The sequence below is a fragment of the Myxocyprinus asiaticus genome, chromosome 7, assembly GCF_019703515.2.
Source record: "Myxocyprinus asiaticus isolate MX2 ecotype Aquarium Trade chromosome 7, UBuf_Myxa_2, whole genome shotgun sequence".
NCBI lineage: Eukaryota > Metazoa > Chordata > Actinopteri > Cypriniformes > Catostomidae > Myxocyprinus > Myxocyprinus asiaticus.
The window spans coordinates 44,862,028-44,878,939 of record NC_059350.1 but is presented as its reverse complement, the minus strand read 5'-3'; the positions used below and the strand labels follow the sequence as shown (position 1 = coordinate 44,878,939).

The window sequence follows — 16,912 nt, the reverse complement described above, 5'->3', positions numbered from 1 at the left end:
TCAAATAAGGATTTAAAAAACCCTTCCGTTTATCCAGTACAATTTAAATTAATTATTTGATTATTCAGATTTGATCACCCTTTATTATAGAAAATCAAGCAAAAATCCTGTTTTGTGATTTTAAGCGGTTGTTATCAGCGTTTTAGGTTCTGAAGCACACTCTCTGTGACAGTCTGTTATTACTGGACGAGTGGGGGAAGGGTAGTTGGACTTAAGCCGCGCGCACCTTTGCAGGTGGGCGTGTGTGTTTAAATTCGTGGAGGCAGGGGAAGATGCATGCCCTCATCCATTACAAAACCAATACTCTGCATAAGCTCTACAGAAAACAGCATCTGAGTAATTTTCTCTCTGTAGGAGAGATAAAATCAAATGAATACCTCTGAACCTGATGGTTTTCTTGGAATGGGATTTCTCTGTTGACCCGCTGCTCAACGCTGATGTGAAGAAATCGTCGGGGAATTGTTTGCATCGGTAAGTTTTGCGTTAAGTACATTTGACTTACTGGACATCCGCGTTTCGCATCTATCTCTACAGGTAGAGCAGCACAGATATATATATATATATATATATATATAATTATTATTATTATTATTAATTCTGGCTTAGTGTTTCCACTATAATTGTACAACAATTAATTATTTGTTTCAACGCTTCCCCGCTCTTGCTTACTATTGTTCAGGGTGGCATAAAAGCTTTTGTAATATATGGTTATGGATTTGCTCAGTGAGAGCTCAAAATGTTATAAACCATATTTGTCAATGTATCCTTCCAAAGCTTTGATTAAGACTTAATAGCCTGTTCAGAAGTAATGCTTATAATGCAAGATGCATTATACACTGAGTGAGATAAGATCTAATGGAATTTGACTGATAGTCATACTAGTATTTTATTTATTTATTTTTAAAGTTGGGGGTCTTCATAATACTGATTGCTACTTCCCTGGGGGAAACACTATCTGGTTAGAAAAGTAACATTTTTGTGAGACATATTAAATCCTAGTTATAAGCATTAAGTCTTGCAAGCCTAACACTACCTTGAAAGGTAGTGTATTTCATCTCTTTAAGGGAGTAAGCACTGGAAGCCTAAGCAAGTAATCCCTGGTTGTCAACAAAACATGCTCAAGATTAGTTAAATTAGGGGGCCAACCGAACCCTTGATAAGAAGATAACATGACACTTTTTCTACGAGAAAAGTTACAGTGCAAATAAGTATACAGTACAGAGAAGTATTTAAAAGTAAAAAAAAAAAACATTTCAAGACAATACATTTCACAGGATTAATCACTTGCAGGTATGATCTTTGCATACTGTTTTATTTTGTTTGGCTAGGACAACTACATTATGTTTACTACCCAAGTAAGATACAGTACAGGCAAAAAATAGTATGTCTCAATCAGGAATATACTGTTTAAAACCAGTAAAGCAACACAACTGCTTTTGTCTTAAAACAGCTCATCTTCCTGGAATACGGTGCTAATCCCACTTGGCATTTAATATGCACTGTGTATTTTTAGAGCAGACACTTGTATCTGTCTGGTAAGGATTTGCCAGTCTTTTGTCATCCTTTCTTAAAATAGAAGTGTTTTTTTTTTCTTTTTTTTTCTTTGTGAGACAGAATGTCAAATACACTTACTTTGAACTTAATAAAATCAAGTAAAACTAATTAAAAAGTATCTGAAATAGTGTTAATGATTGATTTGAACTACAGTAATTTGTGAGCAATCAAGATAAATTATACTGACATCTAGTAGCATGGCTGCAGCATCATGAAAAAGCAATAGATGTTGGTTACAGTGCCATTGAAGAAATGCAGAATTTGCAGTTAGCCATCCAATTTTCCTCATATATTATTTGCTTAAGCTTATGCTGGTTAAACAGTATTACCAGTCAAGAATAAAAATGAAATAAATGCCACATCCTAGGTTAAGTGAACACAACTGGATTAAAATTAAGACATGTAAGTGTTAACATGTCAGTGAAAAACTCAAAGGAGCAAGTTGCCTATGTGGCTTTGCAATGCAATACAAACTACCAGCTTCAGTGAACTATTATTATTCTTAAATAATTGTAAGTCAGGTAAACATTTCGGCTGGTCATGTTATCTTAACATGCCAGCTCCCATGATGCATCCCAGCTCGAGCTCCATGTAAAATAATAAACATTTTATTAGGCACTTATATGACTAGAGTCTTCATTTAATGTAAGTGTCCATGATTTTAAACATATTTTTCAAAAGTACTATTAATTTCTATAGGGGTAAGAGTTTTTAAATGAGGAAAAATGTTCTAAGTGCACCTTTAAGGAGCTACCTTTACTTGGCCTGAACTTAAAATACTTTGGTTGGTGTATCCTAATGTAGTTAAATTATATTTTCCACTCCACCCACAGACTCCAGATGTAATTCCAATTCAGTGAATGGCATTACAGGAGAGAAAATGGCTAAAATCTGCACAGAACATTCATATCCTTCACAAAGATCTGCCTTCACCCCTGAGCCAGCTATCGAATGGATCGAGAGAGGAGAAAGGTCTGAGGAGACACTATACATGTTTAAATCATGAAATTAAACAACTATCTTACTGGCATACCAAATTACATATTACTTAAAACTATTACAAAATCTATTTTATTATTATAATAATTTTTTAGATGTTAAAATACTTTATTCTATCCCAACTTAATACTGAGAGACAACTATTTTGTAGGTTGATTTCCCCCAAAAGTTGAAACATTGTTGATCTGTGGCCCTATCAAAACATTACTCATTACCAGCCCGACACAGCAATAGTGGCTTAACCAATGGCATGAGTTTGGGATGAGTTTATCTCTTTTGGCGACCATTGAAAGATGTGGGGGGGGGGGGGGGTGTTCAGGAAACCTGTTGGTCATTATTTTGCAACTCTGTTTGGTGCCGAATTGTGCAAAAATTACAAAAATGCCTTTAAATGCTTCTCACATTTTGACAAACATTCTTCTACTTTGTCATATCTCATCCTCTATCAATATTTTTTCTGTTGCAGTGATCAGCCACCCAATGGACTAATGGGCAGGTGACATGATCTTTTGCTCTTGAGATTTGAAACTTATAGAGACTTGTTTGTGCATCATGGTGTAGTTAGGGATTTTAATAGGCCACTGTACTTTACCTCACAGGATGTCCCAGTTTATCCTGAGGCTTGGAGGAAGGTCCACACAATGTCAAGCATCTGAATGCAGTGATTCAGTTACGTTGGAGGGGACTGAAGACATGGGAGGACAAAAGGAAGCATCTTGGGACAACAGAGGACAGGACAAACTATGCAAGAGGAAGTGAGTGAAAATGGAACCAGTGTATAAACTTAGGGGCACAACTACCCATTTATAGGAGTGTATGCAATATCAGTGTTGACACCCCCTTGATGTTTCACAATCCGACCACCCCCCTTGGGGTTGATTCATCTATGCATTGCATACATTGCATATACACTCACTGGAGAACTTTATCAGGAACACTATACGTACCTCCCTTATAACACTATAAGGGAGGTACGGCCTCCCTTTGCTCTCAAAATAGCCTAAATTCTTTGTGGCATGGATTCCACAAGATGTTGGAAGTATTTCTTTGATATTCTGGTCAATGTTGACGACTGCATCACGCAAAAATATCCCATTCTACCACATCCCAAAGGTGTTCTATTGGATTCAGATCCAGTGACTGGGAAGGCCACTGAACAGTGAACTCATTGTCATGTTCATGAAACCAGTTTGGAAGTCATGCTGGAAGTAGCCATTAGAATATAGGTAAATTGTGGCCATAAAGGGATGCACATGGTCAGCAAGTAGGCTGTGGCATTCAGCGATGACTGATTGGTATTAACAGGCCCAAAGTGTGAAGAAAACATGTCCCACACGAGTACACCACCACCATCAGCCTGGACTGTTGACACATGGCAGGTTGGGTCCATGGATTCATGCTTTTGGCGCCAAATTCTGACCCTACCATCTGTATCTCAGCAGAAATCGAGATTCATCATACCAGGCTATATTTTTTCAGTCTTCAACTGTCCAGTTTTGGTGAGCCTGTGCCCACTGCAGCCTTGGCTTTCTGTTCTTGGCAGACCGAAGAGGAAACCGACGTGGTCTTCTGCTGTTGTAGCCCATCTGCCTCAAGGTTAGACGCGTTGTGCATTCTGAGATGCTATTCTGCTCACTACAATTGTACAGTGTGGTTATCTGAGTATCCGGAGCCTTTCAGTCAGCTCAAACCAGTCTGGCCATTCTTCGTTGACCTCTCTCGTCAACAAGGCATTTCCGTCAGCAGAACTGCCACTCACTGGATGTTTTTTGTTTTTTGCAACATTCAGAGTAAACTCTAGAGACCGTTGTGCGTGAAAATCCCAGGAGATCAGCAGTTACTGAAATACTCAAACAAGCCCATCTGGAACCAAAAATCACAGAGATTTTTCCTGATTCTGATGGTTGATGTGAACATTAACTGAAGTTCCTGACCCATATCTGCATGAATTTATGCATCGCACTGCTGCCATACAATTAGCTAATTAGATAATTGAATTGAATAAGTAGGTGTACCGGTGTTCCAAATAAAGAGCTCAGTGAGTGTGTGTATACATTATACTGTATATAATTATTAATTATATACTTATAATTAATTGTATAAATTATATATATTTATATATATATAAATAATTATAAAAAAAATGACTGATCTCTGAAGGTGCTATACTGTACAGGTGCATCTCAATAAATTAGAATGTCGTGGAAAAGTTCATTTCAGTAATTCAACTCAAATTGTGAAACTCGTGTATTAAATTCAGTGCACACAGACTGAAGTAGTTTAAGTCTTTGGTTCTTTTAATTGTGATGACTTTGGCTCACATTTAACAAAAACCCACCAATTCACTATCTCAACAAATTAGAATACATCATAAGACCAATAAAAAAAAAACATTTTTAGTGAATTGTTGGCCTTCTGGAAAGTATGTTCATTTACTGTATATGTACTCAATACTTGGTAGGGGCTCCTTTTGCTTTAATTACTGCCTCAATTCGGCGTGGCATGGAGGTGATCAGTTTGTGGCACTGCTGAGGTGGTATGGAAGCCCAGGTTTCTTTGACAGTGGCCTTCAGCTCATCTGCATTTTTTGGTCTTGACAATACCACATAGATTCTCTATGGGGTTCAGGTCAGGTGAGTTTGCTGGCCAGTCAAGCACACCAACACCATGGTCATTTAACCAACTGTTGGTGCTTTTGGCAGTGTGGGCAGGTGCCAAATCCTGCTGGAAAATGAAATCAGTATCTTTAAAAAGCTGGTCAGCAGAAGGAAGCATGAAGTGCTCCAAAATTTCTTGGTAAACGGGTGCAGTGACTTTGGTTTTCAAAAAACACAATGGACCAACACCAGCAGATGACATTGCACCCCAAATCATCACAGACTGTGGAAACTTAACACTGGACTTAAAGCAACTTGGGCTATGAGCTTCTCCACCCTTCCTCCAGACTCTAGGACCTTGGTTTCCAAATGAAATACAAAACTTGCTCTCATCTGAAAAGAGGACTTTGGACCACTGGGCAACAGTCCAGTTCTTCTTCTCCTTAGCCCAGGTAAGATGCCTCTGACGTTGTCTGTGGTTCAGGAGTGGCTTAACAAGAGGAATACGACAACTGTAGCCAAATTCCTTGACACGTCTGTGTGTGGTGGCTCTTGATGCCTTGACCCCAGCCTCAGTCCATTCCTTGTGAAGTTCACCCAAATTCTTGAATCGATTTTGCTTGACAATCCTCATAAGGCTGCGGTTCTCTCGGTTGGTTGTGCATCTTTTTCTTCCACACTTTTTCCTTCCACTCAACTTTCTGTTAACATGCTTGGATACAGCACTCTGTGAACAGCCAGCTTCTTTGGCAATGAATGTTTGTGGCTTACCGTCCTTGTGAAGGGTGTCAATGATGGTCTTCTGGACAACTGTCAGATCAGCAGTCTTCCCCATGATTGTGTAGCCTAGTGAACCAAACTGAGAGACCATTTTGAAGGCTCAGGAAACCTTTGCAGGTGTTTTGAGTTGATTAGCTGATTGGCATGTCACCATATTCTAATTTTTTGAGATAGTGAATTGGTGGGTTTTTGTTAAATGTGAGCCAAAATCATCACAATTAAAAGAACCAAAGACTTAAACTACTTCAGTCTGTGTGCATTGAATTTATTTAATACACCAGTTTCACAATTTGAGTTGAATTACTGAAATAAATGAACTTTTCCACGACATTCTAATTTATTGAGATGCACCTGTATATACACATAGTATACATATACTAATAATAAATTAGAGATCAAGCCTAAGGCCCTTCGATCGGTGGTGAGTTGAAGTGTCTTTCTCAAGACAAGAACAGAGGATGTGCTGGCAGTAACCTTATAATCCTCTGTTGTATTCCTCACTTCCACTTACTCCAGCCCTGGGATTCAAAACTACAACCTCACGTGTGTCAGAAAATAATAATAATAAGCACAATAAACAACTCACATAAATGAGTAATATAGGCTAGTTTATGAACTGTCAGTGCTATTGTAAATGTAGTCTTGACACATGACACATTATTATAGTTTTCAATTGATGTGAGGTCACAGGTGTTCGCATATTGGTAATTCTACAAAGGCTTTGAATGTGGCTCATATAATCAGAGTTCAGAACTGAAACTATCTTGTTTTATAATACCTAATGTATCCCACTAAAACAGCTTATTGTTTTATATATTAAAACAATAAACATATTAAACATGATTAAAATGTTTTGATTGTGCAGTGATAGCTTCATAATGTTTCATATTTTATTTCTTTACATTACAGGAATAAAACAATTCATGATACCTCTGTTTTTACAGTTTTAACAACAATGCTGGTCGTTGGCCTCTTGCAACACTAAATATGAACAACTGCAACAACACAGATGAGTATGTGGAAATTTTGTGTTAAATGTTGGTTTGTTTATATTGTTACTATTAATTGGTACTAATGATTAAATCTCAAATTCATGCAGTAAAAAGAATGACAATGAGATAAAGAAAGATGATAAGAAAGAGGAACCAAAAAAGGAAGAGAAGAAAGAAGAAAAGAAAGATGAGAAAAAGGATGACAAGAAGAAGGAGGAGGAGAAACCGTGAGTATTTTAGGTTAATGAAATGTATTGTACTTTTAATGATTGGGAATGTCCTGATGTAGATGGAGACTTATGTGTGAACCTTTTCTTTTAGAAAACAAGTTTGGATAATAGATCCAGCAACAGATATGTACTATCACTGGCTCACCACTGTCGCAATACCTGTTTTCTACAACCTAATGATGCTTGTTTCCAGGTAATTTTATATATTAATATTAATTATTAATAGATTCATACTATATAAATATATATATTCATAATAATGTGGTTGGTGAGTGAATGATGAGCTGAATACTTGCATGATGTTTCTGTGATTTTTTTAAATTAGAGCCTGTTTCAATGAGCTGCAGGATGATTTCACCATCCTATGGGTAGTTTTGGACTATACATCAGATGCCATCTACTACATTGACACATTTTTGAGATCGAGGACAGGTAAATGTATTCTTATTTTTTTGTGATCAGTTAGTCTAACTATATCAACCATAACATGGAATGATGTAAATTTGCTCCACAGTGAAACCCTTATTAGAAGCATTAATTTTATTAGAAAGAATTTGCTGACAGTATAATATAATTTACACTATAAATAATATTACATAATTTATAATTAATAATATAATTTATATAATTTAATATATATAAATGTTTATTAAATAATAATATAATTTACCATATAAATAATATAATAACACTGAATAATATAATTAAAATGTTTTCACAGGTTTCTTGGAACAAGGTTTGCTAGTGAGAGATTCTAAGAAGCTGTGGGAGCGCTACAAAAAGTCACCGCAATTCAGATCTGATGTGATATCCATGATACCAACAGACTTATTAATGCTGAAAGTGGGCTACAACAATCCAGCATTAAGATTCAATCGTCTTTTCAAGATGGCTCGTCTGTTTGAGTTCTTTGACCGTACTGAAACCAGAACCAACTTTCCCAACATCTTTCGAATCAGCAACCTCGTCCTTTATATCCTTATCATTATCCACTGGAATGGCTGCATCTTTTTTGCCATCTCAAAAACAATCGGCTTTGGGTCAGACACTTGGGTGTACCCCAACATCAGCGACCCAGAGTTTGGTCGTCTTTCCAGGAAGTACATCTACTGCCTTTACTGGTCTACTCTCACCCTCACTACCATTGGAGAGACGCCACCACCTGTTAGAGATGTTGAGTACTTATTTGTTGTTGCTGATTTTCTCATTGGTGTACTTATTTTTGCCACCATTGTTGGTAACGTTGGTGCTATGATCTCTAACATGAATGCTTCCCGTGCCGAGTTCCAAGCCAAGATCGACTCCATCAAGCAGTACATGCAGTTCCGAAAGGTCACCAAAGATCTGGAGGCCCGTGTCGTAAAGTGGTTTGATTACCTTTGGACTGAGCAGAAGACCTGTGATGAAAAAGAAGTCCTCAAAAACCTTCCAGACAAGCTCAAGGCGGAGATTGCCATCAATGTCCATCTAGAAACCTTGAGGAAGGTTCGCATCTTCCAGGACTGTGAAGCAGGACTTCTTGTCGAGCTTGTCCTCAAGCTTCAACCACAGGTTTTCAGTCCTGGAGACTACATTTGCAAGAAGGGTGACATTGGACGAGAAATGTACATTATTAAAGAAGGTAAACTCGCAGTGGTGGCAGATGATGGTGTAACACAGTTTGTGGTGCTCAGTGATGGTGCCTACTTCGGTGAGATCAGTATCTTGGGCATCAAAGGCAGTAAAGCAGGAAACCGCAGGACTGCTAATATACGAAGTGTTGGATACTCTGATCTGTTTGCGCTCTCAAAAGATGACCTAATGGAAGCTCTGACTGAGTACCCAGAGGCCAAGAAAGCTCTGGAGGAGAAAGGAAGGGCTATTCTGATGAAAGACAATCTCATTGATGAGGCTGCGGCCAATGCTGGCGCCGACCCCAAAGACATGGAGGAAAAAGTCAACATTATGGAGACAAATCTAGAGGTGATGCAAGCCAAATTTGCCCGTCTTATGGTAGATTGGGCAAACAGCCAGAACAGGATCAAACAGAGGATCACCAACATGGAGGCTAGAGTCAAGACTCTTAGAGAGGAGGATTTATCCGAGGTCGTGGAGGATAAAAAGGACAAATAGTTCTGTGCAGAAATGGATTCACTTCACAGGATGTCTCAGGATTATGCCAGCATGGACACATATACTGTATTGGAAACTGTTATCATTTTTGAGGAACCGCCTGATCTCAAGGTAGCACAGCAACATTAACTATTTATAGATGATGCATTCAGAGATTTAGCAGTTCATGAGATCTAAATCTAATTCGTAATGGCAGGTAAACAAGTTTCAGGCAGTTTCAGCCCCATTAAGGCAGGATTGTCTTGAGCATTGATACTGATACTGTCACAATGAAGCATTATTTTGTAGTGTATGAGTATCTGGTAATACAATTATTTAATCAGCAAGAGCTCTGAATTTTAAGGGGGGGGGGGGGTATACTCTTTGTGAGATGTCATGCTGTAAATCTTTTTTTTTTTAACCATATTTTTAAATATGCACAATGTCACTGAATGTTTTTGCATTTTAAATTATAATTGATTTCAGGAAGCTTCCTTTGTTCTTCATGTTGTCTAAACAAGAATTTCACCTGTCTACCCTAAGACCTGTCAGCAAGGTCAAAGTGATGCTTTTATGAAGCGAGCAGAAATACCAAAGCAGAGTATCCTGACTAATCATATGATATCAAACTTAAAATGGAGGCTTTTTTCGCTCCATTTTATTCTCTCACGTTCAGTTATTTGTGTCTTTATTTTCATTCAGCAGAAATATTATTTATAAATATGTAATGTATAAAATAAAATATATTTTAGACATTTTTCTAACATTGTGTTTGCACTGTTGATTGTTTGTATGGATTCACAATGGATGTATAAGTAATCCAAATTTGCACTTTTTTCATACCAAGGCAACATATAAGGATATTGTAAACAATATTATGTATGATTGTATTGTAACAAAAATCTTTTAAAATGGCCAAAACTGGACACGATTAAAAACCATCCCAATCATAAATATATATGATTAGATTCTTAAGGAAGTTAAGAGCATAACATGGAAAATACAATAGGCCTGTATGCCCATTTATGAGGTTCTACATTAGAAACAATAAGAGCATAATTAAAGTCTGGATTTGGCAAATCAGATGAAGTCATTTACTAAGCTACATCAGTAGTTAGGGTGCATTTTGCATGCAACCTCAATTTGTAATGCATTTAAGATTTGAAGATGAAGTGTGGTCTACAGGGCTATACACACACACATACTAATTTGTCATACTGTGCAGTCTGAGCATAATCATGTTCAGACTTGCCCCTAATGTGCCAATCTTTGACTTCTATGTGGGTTGTCCACAGGGGATGGTAGCCTAACAATTAGGCCTACCTAATGTTAATGGGTAGTTTAGGAGGGCTCCTAAGTTGGGATTTCTGAGAGGGGTGTACAGAGAATGAAATCCAATAATAATAATAATATTTAATAAAAATAAATAATATAGCTGCAAGCAGAAATTACAGGGCCAAGCATGGCAACTACTGTTCAACCCAAATATCTCACAGAGCAAGCACAGATCACATTGTCCCTGGATGGATTTGAGCCCATGATTTTCCATACCACAGTTAAGTGTGCTACCCACTTCACAGTCAACAAAGGGATATACCAAGCTTAGATGAATCACAGCTGAGCACAGCTGTTACCATGTTCGACTTTATATTCATGTAACTTTTCAACAAAGATGCAAATTAACATTTGACTGGGGAAAAGCCCCGCCTCTATTAAATAAGCACAATACAAAAATCTCGAAAACTACACAGATTTCTAATGCATGACTTACTGAGGTGGAACCAGACATTCCATGGCTCTAACCACTGCTCCACTTTTTTTTTTACAGCAAAGCACAATAGTCAATCTGATCAACTTCATATTCATGAAACTTTTCAAGAGATCAAATTCAGAATTTGATAGAGGAACAGCCCAGCAACCATTCATTAAGTCAAATGAGAAACACCAGAATGACTTGTAGAGGTGGGGATTCAAACCAATAACCTTTTGAACTATAAACCAGTGCTTTAACACACTAAGCAATTAAGCTGACATGCTTGGTTACTGGCAAAAAGACTTCCTTAGGTTAAAGTCAACACACAAATGTAGGTTGTCTTTTGAACTATAGGTGGTGCTGTCTCCAAACTTCTCAGTTGTCGATGATGTATACCAGTTTTTGTAAATATTTATCACTTTTATAAAATTCAATATAGCGGAGAGACTATATGGCTGATATGGAAATTGCTAACTGATTAGCAAGCTAAGCTAATGTTGCCTATGGATAACATTGTGATCAAATAGCCTAACAAATGCGCTGGTTAGAACGCTAACTGATTAACATGCAAGTTGATTAGCATGCTCAGCTAATGTTGTCTACAGATAGCATTGTGATCAAATAGCCTTACATATGCATTGGCTAGCATGCTAACCGATTAGCATGCTAACTGATTAGCATGCCAACTGATTAGCATGCTAAGCTAATGTTGCCCTACAGATAGCAATGTGATAAAATAGTCTTATAAGACAGAAAACCCAACAGTTAGCATGATAACCGATTAGCATGCTAAGCTATCATAGCATGTAGCATGATAACCATGCTAAACAGACCATGTTCTTTTGAACTACATGTGATGCTGTCTCCAAACTTCTCAATCCTTTCAAAATATATCACTCTCATATACAGTTGAAGTCAGAAGTTTTCATACACTTAGGCTGAAGTCATTAAAACTCATTTTTTAACCACTCCACAGGTTTAATACTAGCAAACTACAGTTTTGGCAAGTCGTTTAAGACATCTACTTTGTGCATGACACAAGTAATTTTTCCAACAATTGTTAACAGATAGATTGTTTCACTTTTAATTGACTATTTCACAATTCCAGTGGGTCAGAAGTTTACATACACAAGTTAACTGTGCCTTTAAGCAGCCTGGAAAATTCCAGAAAATGATGTCAAGCCTTTAGACAATTTGCCAATTAGCTTCTGATAGGAGGTGCTGGTGTACTGAATTGGATGTGTACTTGTGGATGTATTTTAAGGCCTATCTTCAAACTCAGTGCCTCTTTGCTTGACATCATGGGAAAATCAAAAGAAATAAGCCAAAACATCCACAAGTCTGGTTCATCCTTGGGAGCAATTTCCAAATGCCTGATGGTACCACGTTCATCTGTACAAACAATAGTATGCAAGAATAAACACCATGGGACCGCGCAGCCATCATACCGTTCAGGAAGGAGACGCATTCTGTCTCCTAGAGATGAACATAGTTTGGTGCAAAAAGTGCAAATCAATCCCAGAACAACAGCAAAGGACCTTGTGAAGATGCTGGAGGAAACAGGTAGACAAGAATCTATATCCACAGTAAAACAAGTCCTATATCGACATAACCTGAAAGGCTGCTTAGCAAGGAAGAAGCCACTGCTCCAAAACCACCATAAAAAAGACAGACTACAGTTTGCAATTGCACATGGGGACAAAGATCTTACTTTTTGGTGAAATGTCCTCTAGTCTAATGAAACAAAAATTGAACTGTTTGGCCATAATGACCATCATTATGTTTGGAGGAAAAAGGGAGAGGCTTGCAAGCCAAAGAACACCATTCCAACCGTGAAGCATGGGGGTGGCAGCATCATGTTGTGGGGGTGCTTTGCTGCAGGAGGGACTGGTGCACTTCACAAAATAGATGGCATCATGAGGAAGGAAAATTATGTTGATATATTGAAGCAACATCTCAAGACATCAGCCAGGAAGTTAAAGCTCGGTCACAAATGGGTCTTCCAAATGGACAATATCCCCAAGCTTACCCCCAAAGTTGTGGCAAAATGGCTTAAGGACAACAAAGTCAAGGTATTGGAGTGGCAATCACAAAGCCCTGACCTCAATCCGATAGAAAATTTGTGGGCAGAACTGAAAAAGCGTGTGCGAGCAAGGAGGCCTACAAACCTGACTCAGTTACACCAGTTCTGTCAGGAGGAATGGGCCAAAATTCCAGCAACTCATTGCGATAAGCTTGTGGAAGGCTACCCAAAACGTCTGACCCAAGTTAAACAATTTAAAGGCAATGCTACCAAATACTAACAAAGTGTATGTAAACTTCTGACCCACTGGAAATGTGACGAAAGAAATAAAAGTTGAAATAAATCATTCTCTCTTCTATTATTCTGATATTTCACATTCTTAAAGTAGTGATCCTAACTGACATAAGACAAGGAATATTTTCTACAATGAAATGTCAGGAATTGTGAAAAACTGAGTTTAAATGTATTTGGCTAAGGTGTGTATGTAAACTTCTGACTTCAACTGTATATACACTATATTGCCAAAAGTATTCACTCACCCATCCAAATAATTGAATTCAGGTGTTCCAATCACTTCCATGGCCACAGGTGTATAAAATGAAGCACCTAGGCATGCAGACTGCTTCTACAAACATTTGTGAAAGAATGGGCTGCTCTCAGGAGCTCAGTGAATTCCAGCGTGGTACTGTGATAGGATGCCACCTGTGCAACAAGTCCAGTCATGAAATTTCCTCGCTACTAAATATTCCACAGTCAACTGTCAGTGGTATTATAACAAAGTGGAAGCGATTGGGGATAACAGCAACTCAGCCACGAAGTGGTAGGCCACGTAAAATGACAGAGCGGATGCTGAGGCGCATAGTGCGCAGAGGTCGCCAACTTTCTGCAGAGTCAATCGCTACAGACCTCCAAAGTTCATGTGGCCTTCAGATTAGCTCAAGAACAGTGCGTAGAGAGCTTCATGGAATGGGTTTCCATGGCCGAGCAGCTGCATCCAAGCTATACATCACCAAGTGCAATGCAAAGCGTCGGATGCAGTGGTGTAAAGCACGCCGCCACTGGACTCTAGAGCAGTGGAGACGCGTTCTCTGGAGTGATGAATCACGCTTCTCCATCTGGCAATCTGATGGACGAGTCTGGGTTTGGCGGTTACCAGGAGAACGGTACTTGTCTGACTGCATTGTGCCAACTGTGAAGTTTGGTGGAGGGGGGATTATGGTGTGGGGTTGTTTTTCAGGAGCTGGGCTTGGCCCCTTAGTTCCAGTGAAAGGAACTCTGAATGCTTCAGCATACCAAGAGATTTTGGACAATTCCATGCTCCCAACTTTGTGGGAACAGTTTGGGGATGGCCCCTTCCTGTTCCAACATGACTGCGCACCAGTGCACAAAGCAAGGTCCATAAAGACATGAATGAGCAAGTTTGGTGTGGAAGAACTTGACTGGCCCACACAGAGTCCTGACCTCAACCCGACAGAGCACCTTTGGGATGAATTAGAGCGAAGACTGCGAGCCAGGCCTTCTCGTCCAACATCAGTGTCTGACCTCACAAATGCGCTTCTGGAAGAATGGTCAAAAATTCCCATAAACACACTCCTAAACCTTGTGGAAAGCCTTCCCAGAAGAGTTGAAGCTGTTATAGCTGCAAAGGGTGGGCCGACGTCATATTAAACCCTATGGATTAAGAATGGGATGTCACTTAAGTTCATATGCGTCTAAAGGCAGATGAGCGAATACTTTTGGCAATATAGTGTATCAGAAAAACAACACTAAGACAAAGAAAAACAAGAAGTATACCTTCAGACATAAATGATCTGTGATAAGCCCTGCAACTGTTCAGTAAACCAGTGGTTCATGATTTTAGGACATGAAAAAATTTCATAAAAGTTATGGGCAAAAAAAGCAATTTTTCACATTTCTTGACCCATAGGTGGTGCTGTCACTCTGCATGTGCCCTCATACCATGGTTCTCATGAGGCATACCAAGTTTAGTTTCGATAGGACACAGCGTTGCCAAGATACAGCCTCAAATCCGATTTCACAGCAACCTCGTCAACTATTTGTTTGTATAACTTTTCAACAAAGTCAAACATCAAACTTCTGTATAATTCAGTGCAGCTCAGTCTGGAGATTATTTTGAGCAATTTTGTGTGCAAATCTGGCAAAGTTTGAAGGAGCAGATGTGAAAAAACGATGAATGACATAATCCAAGATAGCGGCCACTGTAATGGGTGGAGTTTTAATGTAAGGGGTCCTTTGGAATCATCAAGAGGAGTGTAATCAGACAAAAATTAATCGTGTCTCTAGGACAAATGGTTAAAAAGATATGCACAAAAGAAAAGTGAATTTTTGACATGGTGGTGGACCTATAGAGTATGTCTTTGAGACCCCAAATTTGGTATGGGGGCTATTCTTTACTACCCCTATCCGTGTGCCAAATTCATCATTCATCATTTTCCTATGTACGGTTATATGGGCTGCCATAGACTCCCATTGGGGAGAAATAATAGTAGTAATAATAATAATAATAATGAAAACAATAGGTGCCACAGCACTTTCGGTGCTTGGCTCCTAAATAATACTAACTGATACAATAGGTGCCACAGCACCTTCGGAGTAACCACAACCTCTTTCTGAGATTCCATCCCCATTTGGAGGTCTCCGGCCTGCAGCTATTACTCCATGTATTCAATCAATAAATAAGATTTCATATTTCATATATTATTTTTGATACATGTTTTTGTTTAATTGCATATGTGTACTATTTAAAAGTATTTGCACTGATTTATTGAATGCGTGCTACAACTGGTTCCTTTCTCTTTAACAAAACCGGTATTTCTGTAAAGAACATCTGTAAATGAGCACATGTTAATGAGAGAGGACTTGAATGGCTTAAACTCATCTGTGCCATGCATGATTAGCATTAACTGTTTATTTTTTTGTTGTTATCAACAACTGACTGTAGAGAACAGAAAGGGTATTAAAGGAATAGTTCACCCAAAAACGAAAATGATCTCATCATTTACTCACCTCATGCCATACTAGATGTGTGAATTTCTTTCTTCTGCAGAACACAAATTAAGATTTTTTTGAAGAATATTTCAGCTCTGTAGGTCCATACAATGCAAGTGAATGGGTGCCAAAATTTTGAAGCTCCAAAAATCACATAGGTCAGCTTAAAAGTAATTTATATGACTCCAGTGGTTTAATCAATGTCCTCAGAAGCGATCTGATAGGTGTGGGTGAGAAACAGATCAATATTTAAGTATATTTTTACTATAAATTATCATCCCTATCTCCCCTTTAACTTTAACTTTCACATACTTCTTGTTTTTTGGTGATTCACATTCTTCATGCATATGCCCCCTACTGGGCAGGGAGACTTAAAGATGCACTCAGTAATTTTTTCCTCATTAAAAATGTTTAACTCCTTCATTTGGACATGAGTAGTAATTTTGTAATACATGTAGGAAATCATGACATCTCACATTAAAATGAAGACTCCAGTCATATCAGTAACCTTATGAAAGCTGTTTTATTCTACATGGAGAGGGTCCGCACATGGGGGCCGCCATGTTAGAATTACATGACCAGCCAAATACTACTCTTAATCTCAGTAACTGCCCTGTTATTTGACACTTTCACTCACTGATTAAAGTAATCATGGCTGACTGTGAATAATAAATTTCTACAATGGCATCTGAAACTGAAAATTACTGATTTTAAATGATGCTGCATCCAATCTGTTAGGTGTCATTGTAAGTCCAAGATGACACAAAGACAAAAGTTGCTGAGTGCACCTTTAAATATTGATCTGTTTCTCAACAACACCTAATATAACACTTCTGAAGATATGGATTTAACCACTGGAGTTTTATGGATTACTTTAATGCTGC

General features: G+C 38.3%; 1 protein-coding gene across 1 annotated transcript; it reads left to right on the top strand.

Moving 5' to 3' along the window:
* Positions 1-328: 328 nt before the first annotated feature.
* On the top strand, positions 329-10,129 carry LOC127443406 (cyclic nucleotide-gated channel cone photoreceptor subunit alpha). Its single transcript, XM_051701988.1, has 9 exons — positions 329-471; positions 2,388-2,526; positions 3,020-3,049; positions 3,153-3,308; positions 6,875-6,943; positions 7,030-7,149; positions 7,244-7,345; positions 7,478-7,584; positions 7,874-10,129. Exons 2-9 carry the CDS (start codon positions 2,435-2,437, stop codon positions 9,262-9,264), a joined length of 2,067 nt encoding a protein of 688 aa, XP_051557948.1. The 5' UTR covers positions 329-471; positions 2,388-2,434; the 3' UTR covers positions 9,265-10,129.
* Positions 10,130-16,912: the final 6,783 nt, after the last annotated feature.